Consider the following 19,813-nt stretch of genomic DNA (forward strand, 5'->3'; position numbering starts at 1 on the left):
GCGCATTCTTATATGTATCTGCGCCGCGACAAGTACTGCTGAAGCATGAAGCTTCACATAAAACCAAAAGGACAAACCCATCTAACTTTCAGCAATCCTTCTCCTTGACATTCACCCATAATTCATTGCGCCAGCCCGGCCATGAGGAGCAACTGGTGCTCAGTGACTCGCTCAAGGACGCAGTGACATGTGGAGCGGAGGAGCCGGCCTATGATGGACGACCCCGGGCACGGCTGCAAATTGCTCCATGCTGATGTGACCTTGTGTCAGTCTGTCTGATGTCATCCCGGCATGTTGCACTTTTAATGCAAGCCCTCTCTTGCATGCATGCAACATATTATATTGTATTTGAGCAACAATGTTGGAGCAAAATGCTCCTGAAGAAAGATGAGGCGGCGCGTGCTGTGTTACTGTAACACAAAGGCTGCTGGTGAGGGAAGACGAATAAAAACTGACAACATCAGAGAGAGAGAGAGAGAGAGAGAGAGAAAGAGACATGGTGAATGAGTTCAACAAAATGGGAGGAGGGAAGAAAATGGAGTAAATAAAAGGGGGAGGAAGATGGATGTTTACCAAAATATAGCCCTTCTCTCTCTCTCTCTCTCTCTCTCTCTCTCTCTCTCTCTCTCTCCCTTGTCCACTGTATTGATGGATGACGGCATGCGGACGAGGGATGTGAGGCGAGGGGATGAATGGACGGACACGGGGGGGAGGGAGGGAGGGAGGAATGGATGACATCAGCGTATCGTCTCACCCGGGCCAATCCCCACGCAGCCCCCCCGGCCTGCTGTCTCCGCCCTCCCACACCTCTCCCTTGTTGCTACGGCAGCAGCACCATCCCGCCTGTTGGAGGCATTGTTTGGGGTTGATAGTAATGCGGCGTAGTGTGCATATGTGTGTGTTGGTATGGGACACTCCCCTCCTTCTCTGCCACCCATCTCTCTGCCATCCATCCATCCATCCCTCCCTCTCGGTCTTTGTCATCTCTCATGTCTGCCTCCTCTTTCTTTCCCCCCGTCCTGCCTGCCGCTGTCTGGTCTTCCATCTTGTCTCTCATCTTCTCTCGCCTCTCTGTTAGCATTCACGTTGCTTCCATTCATGCTTTATTGACGCTGCAGTGCTGATACTAACTTTATTAACATATCACTCTGTGCAAAATCAAATTTATTTTTGCGTTTATATTTATTTTGCGTGGTATACATTGATCAACCATCAGGCGTACGAGGAACACCCTGTGAAGTACAGTTATAGGTGAATTTATACCCTCGAGTTTCTTAGAAAAAGACAGAATTGTCCTCCTGATATATCATTTAAAGACATTATATGAATCCAAATCGTATATTTATAAGAATTTCAAGTGCTTTTGCTCATATACCCTGAAGAATAATGTGTGACGGTAGAGAACTGTATGTATAAAGTAGGGAGAGAGAAAGAGCACTGTTATTGGAAGAACACAGCCCAAACAGATTACTGGATATAACCAACTAAACAACTAACTATATCAGATATCAGATAGTAGCTTCATAGTTAAAACACTGAATGAGCCGAGCGCTGACCTTGGTATGTCATTTGACACTTCAAATGTCTGGGAAAAGTCCTTGTTCTGCTACTACGATCACTCTTTTACTGGTTGTGTAGGTCTGAGAGAAAAAAACTCAAGTGGTATCCTTTCATGTCATTCCTGCCCGGCCTGGGAAAATAAATTCATACCAGGAGGCTTCAAGGATCTTTTCATGAAGGGTCTCAGGGAAGATTTTACCGAGCTTCCTGTGGATGTGCAAAATCCAGTGTTTTCAGGGCTTAAAGTCAGGATTTCTTGGTCTTTGCTGCATCTGATTTAACCTCTTGCAACAGCACGAATACAATTCTGAGTTACTATGGAACTCAACTGAATCTGAGCAGCAGCTTCTTATTGATTATATATGAATCTTTAAAACTAAGTTTGAAGTGTTAAGAATAACACGTCACACTGTAATGCATCACGGTAATGCTGCATCACCATGCTGGTAACTGACTTATTTTATCAAATAAGCAATAGAAATACAAATACTGAAGTTGATGTGAGACTGTTGCTTTAGTTGTATACAAAAACATTGCAGAGCCGCTGTCTCTTTTCAAAGAGAACATCATTTTAGCGATGGCCAAAGGTACGGATGCGCCGATACCCCTTCTTTTAAAGGACGAGATCCGTCCTAACCTATAGCTGCTTGCCAAGACTGAAAACTGATACGAGTACTTATTAAATGCCATTAGGCCTAACTTATATGCCATACGCATACAATTTAAGAAGGCTATGCGTTGCGACGAACCACCTCGGCACAGCCTCTGCGTCGATGCTACGCTCGCCTCCAACAGCCTTGAAGGTTGTTTTTATACGTACCCTTTCACAAAACATCTGTCTACTGGAAGAGAAGCACGTCGACGTTGTGGACATGATCTATACCCAGTTGTTCCTAAACTTCAGCTTACCCTGTTTTCGCAAGTATATGTGACTTATGAGCTCGCCTCTGTAATGTATCTCAGCCGTTTTGGTGCTACTTTTTATTATTATGATCATTCATTCATGCATTATTTCATTCCAAGTACAGTGAACCTTCAGACTTTAGAGCACCTTCCCCCCACTAACTGAATGAACGGAATGAATCAGCTCCAATGCAGACATGTGAACAATATTAAAGGGGTGTGACTGAAGCGGTCAGTTAAAAGTGAAATGAGGTACATTCTTAAGGTGTTCATATACAGCAACTGGTGAAGTAATTGGACTATTTTCAGTTTCTTTGCACATCACTGTATGTGTGCCACAAGAAATCAAACTATTAAAATATTTTAGCCGTTTTAGGGCCTTTTATTTTCACTGTCGACCGCATTTTCTCCTTGATCCAGAGGCTTCTTGCTGACTGCAGCTTCATTTATACAATATGCACACTTAAGACACTCCAATGACTTCCAGCTGGCTGCAAACTGGCATCTTCTGGTTGTGATTGTCTGTGTTGTTTTAACACTGCTGCCAGATTATACAAGTATTACAGGAGTTATGCCTTGGAAAGGATTCATCCAAGTGAATCAGACTTTTATATATGTGATATGTGATCATTCTGTGTATAGCCCACGCATAATTCAAACCTTCATTTCCCACATAAGCTACTTATATAAGGTGCTTTTTAGAATGATGCTGCCTTTCAAGGTATTGTTGGCCTTTCTCTTACAGTTTTTGGTATTTATCCGTCTGGCAATCTCTCCGTTTGTGTCAGATCGTCTGCGCTTTCTTCCTGTCATCCACCGCTGTGCTGGTCTCGCTCCCCTAGTTACCATGGAAATGAGATCAACATGCAAATACCTGAGCACGCTCGCTAAGGCCGTGTGATGGCAGATGCAAATTGCATCTGCTTGTGGGATTACACGCCACACACACACACACACACACACACACACACACACACACACACACACACACACACACACACACACACACACACACACACACACACACACACACACACACACACACACACACACACACACACACCCCTGCAGGCCACCATAAGAACCACACTGAAGCGATCCTTACATGCAGCAGCAGTTATAAAGCTGGATTTCAAAGGAGATTGAATTGATAGTGAAGTTTGAACCAGACGTGCAATAATAACAGCCTTTCGGGTAACTTCAGCATATTGATGGAGATGTAGGCTATAGTGATGTGCACTGTCTCAGGACGTTAAAGCTGCATTTAGTGATTGTTGGCTACTTGGGGGCAAACAGCATGTAACATTATGTTTACACTACCTATGTATATGTTGATTTGTTTTGGATTGATATTTTGCTACTGATTGCTAACTGGCAAAAGCAGCATTTTGCGCTTGTGTTTGTAAGCAGATAACAAATGATTGCAAAAGTTCTTGTTTTTATGTATTCATCTCACACTGTCAATGCAAATAATGGTAAAATGAGATGATGCACCATGAATGTATCTCTATATATAAGTTGAACATCTAATGAAAAGAAATAACAACACAAACATTTAAACGTGCAATAAGAGAATAAATGTAATGTTTTATTTGCTCTAATGTTTTTTTTTTTATATATTGTAATAGCAGCATGAAATAATGAAGTCACTTGATGTGTGTGTAGTGTAGGCTGTGGTATTTTGTTATCAGCTGATGGGCAAAAGAAATAAATAGGAATTAATCGTTAAAAAATTACATTGGGCAAAAATGTGGTTTATGTCTATGTGATGTATATTTTAATGCTATTATCGTGTTCATTAGCTGGTGAAAGCAGTTTCATCTCCGACCGCTTCATTGATGTCAGTCTTTTTTTATGAATGAACGGCAGAGGAGGAAAGGGCACGCGGAGCTGCTCGCTCTGTGATTGGCTGTTCACTGGTTGACGTCACCTCCGTCGTGACGCGATTCTACTCATTCATAAAAAAAAAAGAAAGAAAGAAAGAAGGCAAAACGAGAAAATAGTCCTGTGGAGAAACAGAAGGAGAAAAGAAGAGAGAAGTGACCGGAGTGCGCGTGCAAAAGTCGTGCGGATACCATGCGTGAGACGGCGCGTGGATAGAGGGAGAGGAGCTACACGGGAATCCGCCGCTTCTCTCTGGGTTTTGGGAGGAGGAGGAGGGTGGAGGCGCAGAAAGAGCATAGAGAGAGAGAGAGAGAGAGAGAGAGAGAGAGAGAGAGAGGGAGGGAGAGAGAGAGGGAGAGGGAGAGAGCGGTTACCAACAGCAGCGCAGCAGTAGACGACAGCCCGTGAAGCGAGCGTGCCATGGAGGACCTGTGCGAGATGGACTGCTCGGTGCTGAAGCGCTTCCTGAAGGACGACGGGGCCAAGTGCCTGCTGCTGGACTGCCGCTCCTTCCTGGCGTACAGCGCGGGCCACATCCGCGGCGCCGTCAACGCCCGCTGCAACACCATCGTGCGCCGCCGGGCGAAGGGCTCCGCGCTCAGCCTGGACCAGATCCTGGCCGGGGACGAGGAGGCGCGCAGCCGCCTGCGCTCCGGGATGTACTCCGCCGCGGTGCTGTATGACGAGAGGACGCCGGACTCGGACACGGTGAAGGAGGACAGCACCGTGATGTTCGTGCTCAACGCGCTGTGCAGGGACTCCGCGGACACGCGCATGTACCTGCTCAAAGGTAAATAAATTACGCACGTTTTACGCAGGCTGGGATGTTGAGGGAAATACAGATTTAAATGCACAGCTGGGAGAAAGAAACCCTTTAATCCAGCATTTCTATTATTTGATTCAGTGGTAATATTTCTGTAATAAAGAGGGAAATGAATAATCGTTATTACAGTTGCCTGTAATAATGCCACAGTGATGTATATATATATATATATATATATATATATATATATATATATATATATATATTTTTTTTTTTTTTTTTTTATTAAAAAATAAACATTGAGTACACTAAATATCGATATTTCTAATAAAATTGCTCCACAATATACACTGATTTTCAATATTATAATGTATTTGATTCTTAAGAGTCCCACATTTTATGAAAGGAATGATAGTCCCCTCTCTAATTGAGGTTATTTATTTTTCTAACATACAAAATCTCTTTAAAAAAAAAAAATTATATATTGTTTACTGCATTAACCACTAAGCTGTAAGATGACACATCTTGCTGTCTACCTTGAGTCTCCTTCTCCATGTCTACATATTTCTTTGTTACACTTTAATTCACTGGCTTCTCCACACATGCACACGCAGGCCAATGGCTGTGAGCTGAGTGAATGAGGTAATGCTGATGCGTAGAAACCACATCAAACCGGAGGGACTCGCTCTCTGATACATGATCGTCTCACACAGAGACTTTTGGGGGGCAGATCACTGATGTGGCGAATAGTCAAAATCGAGAACCAGAGATGCTGCAAGCTGTGGCGCATTCGCTCTCTCGCTCGTATGTGTGTGTGTGTGTGTGCATCCTAATGATGCAGACGTCTTAAAGCACCAGTGTGTGGTGCGTTCATGTGGCTTACAGGGATTCCTTGTTAATCTGATTTGATGCTGAAGGTGCAGATGGTCAGCCTGCAGATGATTTGCACAGGGTGGGGAAGTTGCACAGAAAATCTAGAACAGTAGAGGTCAGATGGTCCGTTCCACTGGCTACGATGTCTTGTGCCCTCAACTGTGCGTCTGCGGTTGTGTTCAGTGCATTCAAACCCCAAATGAAAAGCTTCTGTTGGAGCCGGGCACCGACGATTCACCACAGGATTACTCTAACATACTGCTGATAGTAAAATCATTCCACGGAGCGCGGCTGATGCCTTCTTCTTTTGCTTTGTTTTTCAGGGGGATACGACCGATTTTTCGCAGAGTATCCAGAATTCTGCTTAAAGACCAAATCCTTACCGCCCCTCACCAGCCAGTCCAGCATTGACTCGTCGTGCTCGTCGTGTGGCACGCCACACAATGACCAGGTAAGAGCAGCAGCATGTAACGCCGTGGTGAACAGGGCTTTTCATTCTGATGTGAGTCGTCTGTGTGTGTGTGTGTGTGTGTGTGTGTGTGTGTGCGTGTGTGTGTATGCATCGAGTAAGAACACTCACACAAGCCTACAGACAGAATGAGAAGCATATTTCACTGTCAGTGTTATTAGATCAAGACTTGCGTGATGATATTCCCCAGATTTACACGTATTAATCACATTTGGTCATCTTCATCATCATCATCATCATCAGGTCCATTTTATTGTATATCCACCAAAATAAATAGCAAAATTTGAATATTCTAAATCTTATATTGTTCATAAAGTATTAGAAATGTCATCACTGCGTTTACATTTATGAATCAGGATATAAGTCGGCTGTTAATGTGAGAGATGGACATTTCTTGAGGATTTGTAATCATATGAGATCTAGAAATGCCAAAACTCAACATCCACATCCACTCCGTTCACTTTTATATGGCAATCGACAAAAAAAAAGAAGCAAATTGTTGTGATCATGTTTTATATTTATTAGTTGACTCATGAGTCCCGTGATACATTTCTGGTGAGATTTATCACAAAAATTAAAGAATTTTAGTATTTTAAATATCACATTTGAGCCATAAATGATTACAACCATTATCCACTTTTACACTAATTAATCACATCATGAGACAAATACCCATTTATTTTCTTTTTTTATGATATTCAGCAGAACATTGAACAGATTCATGTGATTGGCATCACATTTGAGCTCGAAATGCGTACATCTGTAAATGTATTTATTGTACTTAAAAGAATACGCTTTTCAGGTGTGTCATTTTAAATATAAATGGCTAAAACTGGCACCACAGTCTCAGCTTTTACATATATTTATTTCACTATAATGCAGTTATTTATTTATAAATTTTTTCGTTTTTTTGCGATATTCAGTTGAAAAACATTTATGTTCAGTTTCATCGTGTTCATCATGTTCGATATGTTTCAGAAAATCAGAGAGATGTTAGTGTTTCTATTGGTCGTATCCGGGCAATAAATGGTTAATTCTGTTTCTAAGTTGTAAACGATTCCATGTTTTAATCTACTCGAGCATTGTGATCATTTTCTGTGATGTCTTGCGGAGCAGTGTGCATATTTCTGTGTTTATTGAACCTATTTAAGCTTCAGATGGTTCCAACTGTAACCAAATGATCAATATTTACAGTCATTATTATCTCACCAATGCAAATGTTAGTCTTTCTCGCACACAAAAGGGCTATTTAATGTTTTTCCCAAGTCTTATTTGATGATCTTGTAAAATGAGCTCTGACCCCCCGAGAGCTCCTGGGTACAATCACCAGAGGTTGTTTGCTCTGCTCGAGATCGACTTTCAGCCGCCGTTCCCACGTTTCCTCATCTGGTTGAGCTCTAAAAATGTATTTATTTATTCTTTAAAAAAAACCTCCTGGACTTATCTCTTCGGGGCTGCACACGGCGAGATGAAGTGACAGGAAGTCCATCTCAGGTGTGGATCTGACTCAGAGAGTCGGTCATGGGTTCCCGTCCTGTGCGTGCAGCCTGGGCCGTCGTTCGAGCCATCAGATTGTACGCTCGCGGTCACATGCGGCCCGGGGTTTAATTGCAGTGGAACGCACAGGAAGTGGGCGGGGTGGGGGATGGGGGGTTGGGGGGGTGCAGACAGACCCGGCCTCTGTGTGTTTTCTAAGAAGAGTCTGCGGTGACATCAGGTGCATCGCACAATGGTTCCGTTACTTCCTGCAGTGGCGTGATGAATATTATGCATCGGGGGTTAAAATACCTGACTGCCCTCCAACCCCCCCCCCCCCCCCCCCCCCCCCCCCCCCCCTTCCCCTGTCCCCTCCACCCCGCTCCTCCTCGCATTACATCCCTGAGCGGCATCGATCATTTCCTGACGCTGTGTCAGTACCGAGTTCGTCAGCAGCGGTGACATAAACAGAGCGAGCGGCTCCTGTCGATAAGTAGAGACCGCCCGCCGGCTGACCTCACAGAGCCCACCAGCAGCCCACCCTCACACCACAAACACTAAGACATGTAGGTCGGAGCATCACAACTGTTTGTTGTTGTTTTTTTTTCCTTGAAGTTAAACCAAAGAGAGAGTAAATCTCCTGTATCAGAGTATTTTTACGTGTTTGAACCTCCAAAAGTTAAAACCTGGTGGTGAAAGACCCGGTCAGGCCTCAATGAGGAGGCAGGTGCTTGTTTCACGCCGGATATTAACCCTCGATTAAATACCAGAGCCCCTCATGTAGCCTCATGCGTCTCGAACGAACACAATTTGGATCCACTGATAAGTTTAAATCTTTGCTCACTTGTTTATTTATCTGGTCTATAAATCAAATGCAAAATAAATAGATACAAAGCAAAGCAAATATTTCTTTATTTCTTCTCTTCTTATACATTTATATCTATATATTGACATATACGTACATAATTCACATTATCTGCTGTTGTCCTACCTGCTCTTTCTGGCGTTGTACTATACTAACTTATCAGTTTTATATTATATATATTTCTTCTCAAAAAGCTCTCATTTGACACCCAACCCTAAAAATTCAGTCATGTGCCTAATTAGTTGGATCTGCAATTAATCATTTCAACCAAAGCACCCAGTTTTAAAAGTTCTCTTTGAGCTCTTCAGCTGACTTGTTGCAAAAACCAACAACTTCCACATCCTAATCAGACTCAAACTGAATTTTCTATTTAATCCACTTAGATACACTTACTTCCTGTGACATGTGCTTTCATTTGAATTAAACTAATCTTTTCTAATTAACCATTTCCTTTATTCAGACCCCAAAGTATGATTTCACTCTGCTTTAATTAGACTTTTTTTTTTCCGCGCCTTTGACGTCAGCACCGGCGTCACAGTGCGTGGTGGTGAGAGCTAACAGGGGGCTGGTTCCTGCGAGCTCGGTCCGGCTGAGGACGCTCACATGAACCCAATTTAGAAGCTTTACTAAGAAGCATTAAAACGACGGGACAATAAACTGAGGAGGACGTCGGGAAGCTCAAAGCGTTGATGCTGAGGAAGTGGGGCCAACATGGCCGGGGGGAAGAACCTCAGTGTGTCTGGGGGGAAATCAGTGGGTTTTCTTTAGCCGTCTTAACTTTTTGTTTGGAACTCATCAGACCTGTAGTCTTGAACACGAGTTAGTTTTAAAGAGAGCTAAATCGATGGACCCCAGTGCTGAACGAGTGCATTCGCACAAAAAACAGGCGGCTCCTGTCCGATGAGAAGCGCCGCGAATGAGATTGATTCACGCTCACGCTGAAGTCATCCGCTGTGTGGCCTCTGCTGCTCCATGAGACACTCGCTCCTTTGTCTGGTTTTCTACGCTGCATTTTTAGCTCAGCCTCACAACTTGCTGTTTTGTTTTGGTTTTTCTGTTTTGTTTTCCTTCAACTATAGCGGCGTTTTTTTGATCGACTTAAACTCTGTAGTCTTAAGTCACACAGTGAGAGGGGTCTTTGTCACGGTCGGGTTGTAATGTCGGAGATGTCAACACGTCGCACAAAATGACTTCCCGCTAAACAGCAAAGCAATGAGACGAAGTGAAGATCAAAGCAGCGCCGAGTAACAAAGAACCGGTGATCTTGTCGTTCCTCCAGGGCGGCCCCGTCGAGATCCTCCCCTTCCTTTACCTCGGCAGCGCCCTCCACGCCTCCAAGAAAGAAGTGTTGGACAGCATAGGAATCTCTGCCTTGCTCAACGTGTCGGCTGACTGCCCCAACCACTTCGAGGGGGCTTACCAGTACAAGTGCATCCCTGTGGAGGACAACCACAAAGAAGACATCAGCTGCTGGTTCCTGGAGGCCATCGAGTTCATAGGTCAGTACGGAGGGCGCCTGGGAATGTGTGTAGTTTGTTGTTAAGTCACATACTTGATATCAGAAGTGTCGAATTTTCTCACTGGTGCTCCGTCCACGGTGTACTCTGATCGTAGTTAGAGGGGTAAAACGCTATAGAAGATGAATGGATGGATTGTCTGAAATATTATCGCTGAAAAATCCACAGAGGTTACTTAATAATCAGAATAGCTGATAGATTATTTTTACAGGGTATACGTTTTCTATAAAAATCGGCTTGAACGTTGTCTACCACCCCTTCATGTACATTCCGTCTAAATTAATGTACAAGACAGTGATCTGCCTTATTCTGGTAAATATATATATATTCTCATAGTTGTTACAGTGTTGCTCTGCAAGTGTTGGGAGCTTGTGTCTTTTCTCATCCTATTTAAAGTGGCTCACTCCACCACCTAGTGCTATCAAGTGGTATTGCAAGATCTAACCCTAACTTTCTTGAGCGTCTCTGCCCTATAATACATTGATCCTGGTGATTATTTAAAGTAAATGTTGACTGTAGTGAACTACAAACAAAGACAACTTGTCAATGTTCAGCTCGAATTTGACAAATTTGCCGTTCGTATAAATTAAGGCAGGCGATAGAACATTCCTTCATTTGTCCCGGGGGATTAATTCCAGGTTGCATTATTCACAACAGCAGAAACCAACAGAATGATGTAATGGGGAGGAATAAAATATCCAAATGAATGACTTGGCTGCAACGTGATCTACTCGTATGTTTGATGCGGGCAAACGTGAGCTTCGCGGTCGCTTTGCATATCCACGCTGTGCAGAGATGGTGTGTGTAGCTTCTCTGCGGCGCGCGCTCGCGCGTGTGTGTGTGTGTGTGTGTGTGTGTGTGTGTGTGTAGGTGCTGGTATGCGTCATAGTTAGCTGCTGTGGGACCACAGTCTGACTCATCCACTGTTACCGCCGTGGCGGAGTTACCTGAAATCTGTCTTTGTGTGAAAAATTGAGGGAGGAAAAATACAGACACGTTTAAAAAAAGAAAAAGATGCATAGGGAGGGAGAAATATGGCGCTTTCACACAAGTGTCCTTCAGTGTTGGGTAATTTTATGTGCAGGAGGTTGGGGGGGGGGGGGGGGGTGAACTTCAAAAGCAGTGTTTCTTTTTATCCAATTGGAAGACGAACGCGTGGCCGGCAGTAATGGAAAATTAGATTAACTCCATCAACACGCACAGAAAAACACAATAAATGAAGTTCCTCGATTATCTCCCTCACATTCTGCGCTTCTAATTTCCTGCATGCGACCAGGAATGTTCCAAGACTTCAACATGGCGGGGGGAAATTGAGTTACGGTAAACGTCTTCCTCGAACCGTCGTGCAGAAATTTGGTTATTCTCTGTAACGAAGTAACAACATCAAGCCGTACTTAAAGAGGCAGGACTATAAATAAGGCGGGGGCAGGAAGTGTGAACGAGGGGCTGATGACTCAAATATTGCACTTTGCGTGTGCGCGTGTGCGTGTGCGTGTGTGTGTGTGTTGACTTCAATGTGATTGGCCGCTTTAGTTATCAGCCGGACTGTGCGGGGAGGGGAGGGGCATGAAAGAAACGAGTCTGGGGAGAAGCTTCACTCTCCATCTGTTATCAGAGTTTTCTTCATGTTCATGTTCTGGATACTTTTTGTGTTGACTATAATCGTTTTTTTATTTTAATGAGCAGCTTAATTATATCTCATTTACTCTTATATAAGATAAAGAAAATCCTTTGATATTTAAAAAGCAGAAAACATTTTTTGAGTTATTTTTCTTTTGGTTGAAAATGAGACAAATTGCTATTTTTTTTTTTCAGTACAAAATCATTTCAGCTTCACAACAACGAGGGACATAAAGTATGTGACTGAAGATTTGTGGCTTTTTCTTCCAATGAAATGTCATAAATACTACCTAAACGACCAAATCCATCCATTTTGTTATTCAAGTACCAAGGTAGTTAAGTACTGCTTATCGCAACACTATTTGTGCCAGTTGACTGTAATATTTATGCAAAATAACAATTTTATACATGCAAACTAGTGTGACCACGTGGTGGTTAGGCAGCCATTGTGTTATTGTCAACTAAAGCCAAATGCGTCTTTGCTTAAACTAGTTTTTCTACATGAAAAATAAAAGTAAAGTGAACTTAGTCTTTTCCCGTCTCAGGATCGTTAGATAATCAGTTTAAACTGGAGTGTAGGTTTGATCGATTGTTCGTGCTCTATCTTCCTCTAATACATCAACATCCTGACTCTTTGTTTATCTTCATTCTATCCATCTGTGGTGCTTGGGCACGCTGGTGATTTATGGGTATTGTAGTATTTTGAAATACCCACTGAAAAGACAAGATTGTTTTTGTTGTTGTCGTGTGGATGAATTTGAAAAAGATTGGCTCACATGACTTAAATTATTCATGTTCTGGGAAAACATGCATAATGTCTTGTATTTTGAGGGAATATTTTTGACTTCAATTCCCCGATCATTTTTTGTAAAGATACTAACTTGGAATTTTTATTGTTGGTTTCGCAGATTCGATGAAGTTAAATTTGCTCCTCCTCAGATTTATTTCCCCCGGTTTCACTGTGAAACACCTTTAAACCTCGAGGAGTTTTTAATTAGTCTTCTGGCCAAAGTCACATAATTCTTTTTGCTGTTGGAAATGATTTTGAAAGCCGTCTGACCTCTGACCCCGTCTCTTCTCAGACTCTGTACGGGACTCCAGCGGTCGGGTGCTGGTCCACTGTCAAGCGGGAATCTCCCGCTCCGCCACCATCTGCCTGGCCTACCTGATGAAGCGGAAGCGGGTGCGCCTGGACGAGGCGTTCGAGTTTGTGCGCCGCCGCCGCAGCATCATCTCGCCCAACTTCAGCTTCATGGGCCAGCTGCTGCAGTTCGAGTCGCAGCTCCTCGCCACCTCCTGCGCCGCCGAGGCCGCCGCCACCGCCAGCCCGCTGCTGGGGCCCAAGGCCACCTCGGCGGCGGTGTCCGCGGCCGCCACGCCCACCTCGCCGTTCATCTTCAACTTTCCGGTGTCGGTGGTGAACCCGGCATACCTGCACCACAGCCCCCTCACCACCTCCCCTGGCTGCTGATGGACGGACTTTGTCTGGCAGCGCTGCCGACCACTTCAGTATGCCAACATGCTTCCAGGGCGGGGAGGCGAGGAGGAGAAGCGACACGGTGCCTGATTCAAAAAAAACTCAAAAAGACTGAGAGGAACGAACACAGACAAACACTTTTTAAGGCCCGACGCTCCTCACATTTCAGATGTAATCCAAAGCAACGGAAACAAAAACGAGGCGGCTCTTACGCCTTGTGACGGAGCGGAGGCGGCGCGTTGGACTGATGTTTACCGGAGACGTTTCCTCTCAGCAGCAGGGCGGCGGCGGCGGCGAACACAGAGACACACTGACACACAAACTCCCACACGGAGACGCACGAGCAGCAGATATACTCTCAGTCTCTCTCTGCTTCTCACACACACACACACACACACACACACACACACACACACACACACACACACACACACACACACACACGCACACACACACACACACACACACACACGCGCGCGCACACGCACACATTCATGACTACCAAACTGAATAAGCTTAGTATGAAAATGGGGGTGTGTTGCCATGGAGACGACAGGTCTTTAGGAGAGGAGATGGACACAGGAAGGAAGGAGGAATTTTAAGCACCCTGCTCTTTCCTCTGTGGGTGTCCCTCCTGTTTGCCAGACAAAAGAGATGGGTGGAAAAAAAAAAAGAAATGAGGGGACGGTGATAGAAAGCAGGTGCTCTGACCGGAGCTTCCTCCCCCCGCCATGCACACACACATACACACACACACACACACACACACCTCTTCCTCTCCTCTCATCTCCTTTTCATCATTTTATATTCCCTCCCTCCTGCTCATCCTCTCATCTCTGCCTCTCGGCTCTGCATCTCTTCCCTCGAGACGCCGGATAAATAAAAGTAGATGCCAAATAAAAGGCAGGGACCCTTGCAGATGGAGCGGGGAAACACCTCTCGCAGACTTCAGGAAAACCCGTCTGCTTCGTCAGGAAAAAAACAAACAAAACAAACTAAAGTGGCGTGAAAGAGATGAAAGAGAGAAAACGAGTCTTTGCTCAGCGCGTGTTGATCGCAGGACAGTTTTGTGACGACACAATCTTTTTGATATCACAGGGCCGAGGTTACAGCAACAGCACACCGACCAAGCGGCTATTTAAAGGACCAAGCTGATGGTTTTTCATCGTATTTTTATTTCTGTGTCTGGGAGAAATACGGTTTATTAAGATGAGCAACCTTAATCAAGTTGAAGTTAATATTTCGGCCACATTTTGTAATATAATATCATCTAATATCATTAAAAAAGGGGACACATGGTGGTATGGTAGAAATCTGTAATCAATTAAATTGTTATTAAATTTGTTGGCTTTGACCAATTAAAATGTATTTTACATCACCCTCAAAGGAACAAATGTTAAGCTCAGTGTCGTCTAATTTGTAATTGGTGACCAAATTGCCTGTGGTGATTCTGAACTAGATAAATTGGCATGACGCAAACCTGAACATACCTCTTTTGTGCTTTTCAAACAAATTGAATATGCTCATCTTGCTCAACCCCCGTGTGTTACCATTTGGAAAACGTACCCGAGTTCAAAGATCTCTTCTTAATTTCCTCCAAAATTAAGTAAAAACACAATGTCTGAGCTGATATACTTTTTTTTTTCTCGCCATCAGCAAAGGGCCCTGTAAGATGTTTGTGCCTTCTTCATAAAGGTATCCCATGGTTATCGGTGCCCCGACATCTTTTATTTATTATGCTACAAAGTACATTCCTGAATGTTTGCAGAAACTATTTAAGCAATCCCTCATTCATCCAACTTTCTCTGACAAAAACAAAACAATAAATGTCTATGATCCAAAAACCCAAAAGTGTACTTAAAGGTACAGTATGTAAGATATCAGTTCGTACCACCTCTGTACATCGGGTGGCAGTAGTGAGTCGCAATCTGCCTCCATGCTACTTCCCAGGCTTCTGGCAGATTGCTTTCTGGTTTGTGAAAATCTGCTATTGCTTTATTTGGATATTATTCACACACTCGTCTTCAGACTGATACAAGGAAAACAAACTATGTGACTCACAACATCCCCTTGTGGTACAGTTTGATATTACATGACACGAGAGTTAGTCGATTGCTACTACTCTTGATTCCTCAAAATTTATTTAGTTTTTTAACCCAGAAAAGTGTTTACATATTGTACCTTTAAAGCACAGTTAATCCGCAATGTCATAACTTCCCCGGCCATATCTCTCTTTGTAGCAACATTTTAGGACGTCACATGAAAACTTCACTTCAAACCTGCATTGTGTCACATTTCTGAGTTCCTGCCACTCTGAGCTTTGTTGTTCCTGTGCTGGAACAACGAAGGCAAAATAGACTAAATAAGCCCAGGCACATAAATACAAATCACTCACACAAACACAAGGGTTCAAGAAAACAAGAGTTTTTGGAAGATTGTCGGCACCTATCTGTAGCACTTTGAAGTGATGCAATACTGTATTTGTAACTTTTGATTGATTTGCACATTGTAGTGATGATAGACTGACTAGATTTTGTTCGCGTAGAGTGAGAAGAGAGAGAGAGAGAGAGACAGAGAGAGAGAAAGAGAGAGAAACGAGTCAATCAGTGAGAAATGCAATACTTTGTACACATGTGTGTGGTCTGTACCAACCTGTCTGCCTCTCTGTGTTAGTCCATCTGTCACCACTGTGTCGCTGTCTGGTCAAAGCTGTTCAACCACCATGGCAATATCAATCCTCAACTTGGGACATTTATATAAAAATATATATATGTAAGTATATATATATATAAAACAAATTTTTCCCTTGATTTTATTGTGGAATGGATGACCTGTGCATTTATTTATTACTGAAGATCCACTGTTGAATAAACAATGTTCTTAAATAACTTCAATTGTTCTTCCTTTTTTTGTTGTTGTTGTTCTGTACACACAGGCTCGTTTACTGGTACGTTTATGCAACTGGGAAAGTTACCAGTTTGCTACTGCTGGTGGTGCAGTCATGCAAATGGGAACTGGGAAAATTAGCAGTGAGTTAACGGTGCTTTCACGTGGGCACTGTAGAAGTTGCCACTTGGGAAATTTTGCGTCCGTCCAACTGGAAACTCTGGAAACTGATGGATTAGGTAATCACGCTCTAATGCAAGTAGGAAGTGGGAGAATTAGCACTTGGATAATGGTGCATTCATGAGCAGTATTGCTGCACCCATAAAACTGAGAACTCGGGAAGTTACCAGATGGGAAATGGTACATCTTACATCTGGAATCTTAACAAATTATAAGTGGGGTGACATGCTCACACCTGGAGCTTGGAAATGAACGCACTGGAAAAGTTCTGTTTATGAGTTTTGTAAAGAGATTTGAGTTGTAAGCTGAATATTATTAATTGGGAATTATGACGGCAAGGCTAATCAAGCTGTGAACTGTGATAGGACTGGGCTATTACAGTGCACTGTTAAGAAATACAATATATTTTCCCTACCTGAAGGTCGAAATTGACCCATTCCCAGTCATTTATGAACACACCATAATATCCATCATCACTAGGACTCAAATCAATGAACCGCCTGTTATTTCCTCCTGAAATAATTGAGATGTATCTGATTTCTGAGCAGCCCTGAAACGCTGGGCTTTACATTTTTTGAATTCCAGTTAACAAAACTGATAGACGACAATGAAAATGTAATCAGATGGGACGAACAACACCTCACTTAACAAATCCAGCTTCATGTTGACTGTTAGGATTTGTGAATCAGAAACAAACACAGGTAAATTAAGATGATTCAACACATTAGGAGGTTTAATGCATTAGTCATTTTCTTATCAAACATTTATGATCATTTATATGAAGAGTCAGGCGATAATCTGCTGCACACAGGACAGCAGAACAAAGTTGTTTTTGTACAACTTAATACAACGAAATCTATATTGTCATCTGCGTGGTGTGTGTGTGCAAATTCTGGCTGTTAGTTTAACAAGACGTCTGTCTGTAAGTTGGCCTGCAGCGCCATCTGCTGGGAAGAACAGGTAATGATGAATGTTTCAAGAGTATCACAAAGCCTCCCCACATGATAAAACCTGGTGTTACATGCCCGGCATGTCGTCTGAACTGGCCAATCACGGCCAACAACACTCCTTATAAAAGGACCACTCCTGCAGGGAGTAAGGGATATCAGTTTATGTTTCAGTTTCTTCGGGAGAGCAAGTTAGTAGGGAGGTTTATTTATTTATGTATTTATATTTTATTATTGAGAGGGCGGCTTAAACCATTCTGATCCACACTCCATATCAGTAGGTGGCGGTAATGCACCGGTTCGTTGCTTGCAAGAAGAAGAAGAAGAAGGTGGTGGAGGTGGTGGTGGTTTGTGAGGACTTTGGTAAGTTTGGGGTACCCTATACACTTCACTCACGTAGGTTTTCTGTTGTTAAATCACTGTATTTACTTTGATTTATCCACTGTTTTTAGATAAGTCAGCCAGGTTTTTTGTTTGATTTAGGTAAGGGGCCTGGCCTGGTAAGGCCTGGTAAGGCCAGGCCAGGTCTGGCCTTACCTGGCCAGGCCTGGTCTGATTGTACTTACAATTTTGGTTTGGCACAACCCCAAGTCCCAACCTCCTCCACAACTATATTGTCTAGTTCGGAATCACTAATTGTTTTTGTTTTTCTTTTGTCATTCCACTTTGACTCCGTTCACTTTTGTTTTTATCGCCATGTTGCGTCTCTTCATTTTTCCACCGAAGTGGAGGTAACACCTGGTTACTGGCCACAGAGTCCTCCTGAGGCCCTGCAAGAGAAATAATAATCTCATAAACTCATAGGAAGACATGTGAAGAAGTCAACTAAATGGCAACACAAAGACATAATATAGGTACAAGCCTGATTGTAGTGGTGTCCAACTTTGGTCTTGTCATTCCGCTGTAATCCATGTTTTACATGTTTTCCTGTTACAATACGCCTGAATATAATGTTTTTTTTTATCATTAATAGTCGCCTGAGAAAGCCCATTCAGGAACTACCCATTGCAATCTGGTGTGTTTGGAAAAGGCAGAGACCTAAACCGTGTGAACGGGACGCCATATTGGATGGGTCTAGTGAAGCAGAGGGCCCAAAGAGGAAACATGCCTTTATTTACAGCTGCCAAACTTTGTCGTAGTCAGTCAAACATAAAAAAAAAAAAAAAAAAAAAAGATATCACATGGAAATTAATTACTAAATGTAATTTGAATTGCGTTTGGCATTTTATAATATTTACTAACACTTGACTTATCTTCTTGATTGAGCTGGGAAACAAAAACTTCCAGGTTTGCTCATTGAAGGAACACTGTGGAACAATCATTTAATGTTTGGTGTGTCAGTGTTTCACAGATATATACAGTATTTTGGGAAAAGAAAAGAGACAGTATTCATCTATGTCTTTAGAAGCAACACATCATATAATTGACCAATCAGGAGTGGCTTTAACAGAAACAACAACATTTCTCTGATCATACAGTCTAAGGATCTCCTTCAGTTTTTGACATGTGTGAGTCACTAACTGATTGAGAAGAACTAGCGACAGACATGAAGAGCCTTCCAAACTTCGCCACATCAAACACGACTCGTTTCTTCAACAGTTTACTGGATTTTAACCAAACGTCCGACAATAACTTGCAGACTTCCAGTGACGGTGGCATATGCTCAGACAGGTGAACATCAGGTCCTTTCTTCAAGAAACGCTCAGAAGAACTGCAATTATGAGGCTGGAAGCTGGCTTTCTAGTGACATTAGAAATCCCTTTCTTCCATCACTTAGTAGATGTAGGTTTCAAACTTATTTTATTCTAAGTTCAAATAAGTTTTTTTATGACTTTAGTTTGTTAACCTGTATGTTGCTTAAAGATGGCCATCGAAAAATCAGTTATGTTTTACAAACCTACCGGCTTGAAAATACCAAACCAAACAACATTATTTTAAAATGGTTTCTATTCTGTAATAATACTTTTGTTTTATTTTGATGATTAACATCTCTTGTGTTTTCTGCATTTGTTTGCAATCTTGACAGATTGCCACTGGTGTGAAATTACAGGTGACTTTCTAATTATTCAACGGAAAATGAGTTTGATCATATTTTCATAATTTGAAAAAAAAAGAAAAGAAAGATTGACGAGAAAAGTGCGATAGGAAACGCTCAGAACTTCGGGTAGTTTTCATGTTTGGCCATTAGTATGGACGTGCACCCCAAAAACATTTGTAATTACTGATTTTTTAATACTGAGTGATTGTGTTGATAACTTCAGTTATGTCTCCACCATGAGCAGACACACCAGACTTTTCTTTGTGTTTACATTGTGTGGCTCCTAAGTGCAAGAAAAACTCTCCTCACATCATTGATTTGTATTCTGTGTCTCTTCCCTTATCCCCCCCCCCCC

At 42.7% G+C, this 19,813-nt stretch overlaps 1 protein-coding gene across 1 annotated transcript; it reads left to right on the forward strand.

Annotated features, from left to right (window-relative positions):
- The first annotated feature begins 4,464 nt into the window (after positions 1–4,464).
- dusp4 (dual specificity phosphatase 4) lies at positions 4,465–14,133 on the forward strand. The gene is made up of 4 exons (XM_080477282.1): positions 4,465–5,137; positions 6,307–6,434; positions 10,073–10,292; positions 13,013–14,133. Exons 1-4 carry the CDS (start codon positions 4,768–4,770, stop codon positions 13,399–13,401), a joined length of 1,107 nt encoding a protein of 368 aa, XP_080333408.1. The 5' UTR covers positions 4,465–4,767; the 3' UTR covers positions 13,402–14,133.
- Positions 14,134–19,813: the final 5,680 nt, after the last annotated feature.

Source organism: Lipophrys pholis (assembly GCF_963383615.2).
Source record: "Lipophrys pholis genome assembly, chromosome: 12".
In the NCBI taxonomy this organism is placed as follows: Eukaryota; Metazoa; Chordata; class Actinopteri; order Blenniiformes; family Blenniidae; genus Lipophrys; species Lipophrys pholis.

Bases quoted from the DNA above. Each gene is read 5' to 3' on its own strand.
- dusp4 (XM_080477282.1), top strand. From the start codon at position 4,768: ATGGAGGACCTGTGCGAGATGGACTGCTCGGTGCTGAAGCGCTTCCTG. The intron at 5,138-6,306 runs GTAAATAAATTA...TTTGTTTTTCAG, and splicing joins GCGCATGTACCTGCTCAAAG to GGGGATACGACCGATTTTTC. The intron at 6,435-10,072 runs GTAAGAGCAGCA...TCGTTCCTCCAG, and splicing joins GCACGCCACACAATGACCAG to GGCGGCCCCGTCGAGATCCT.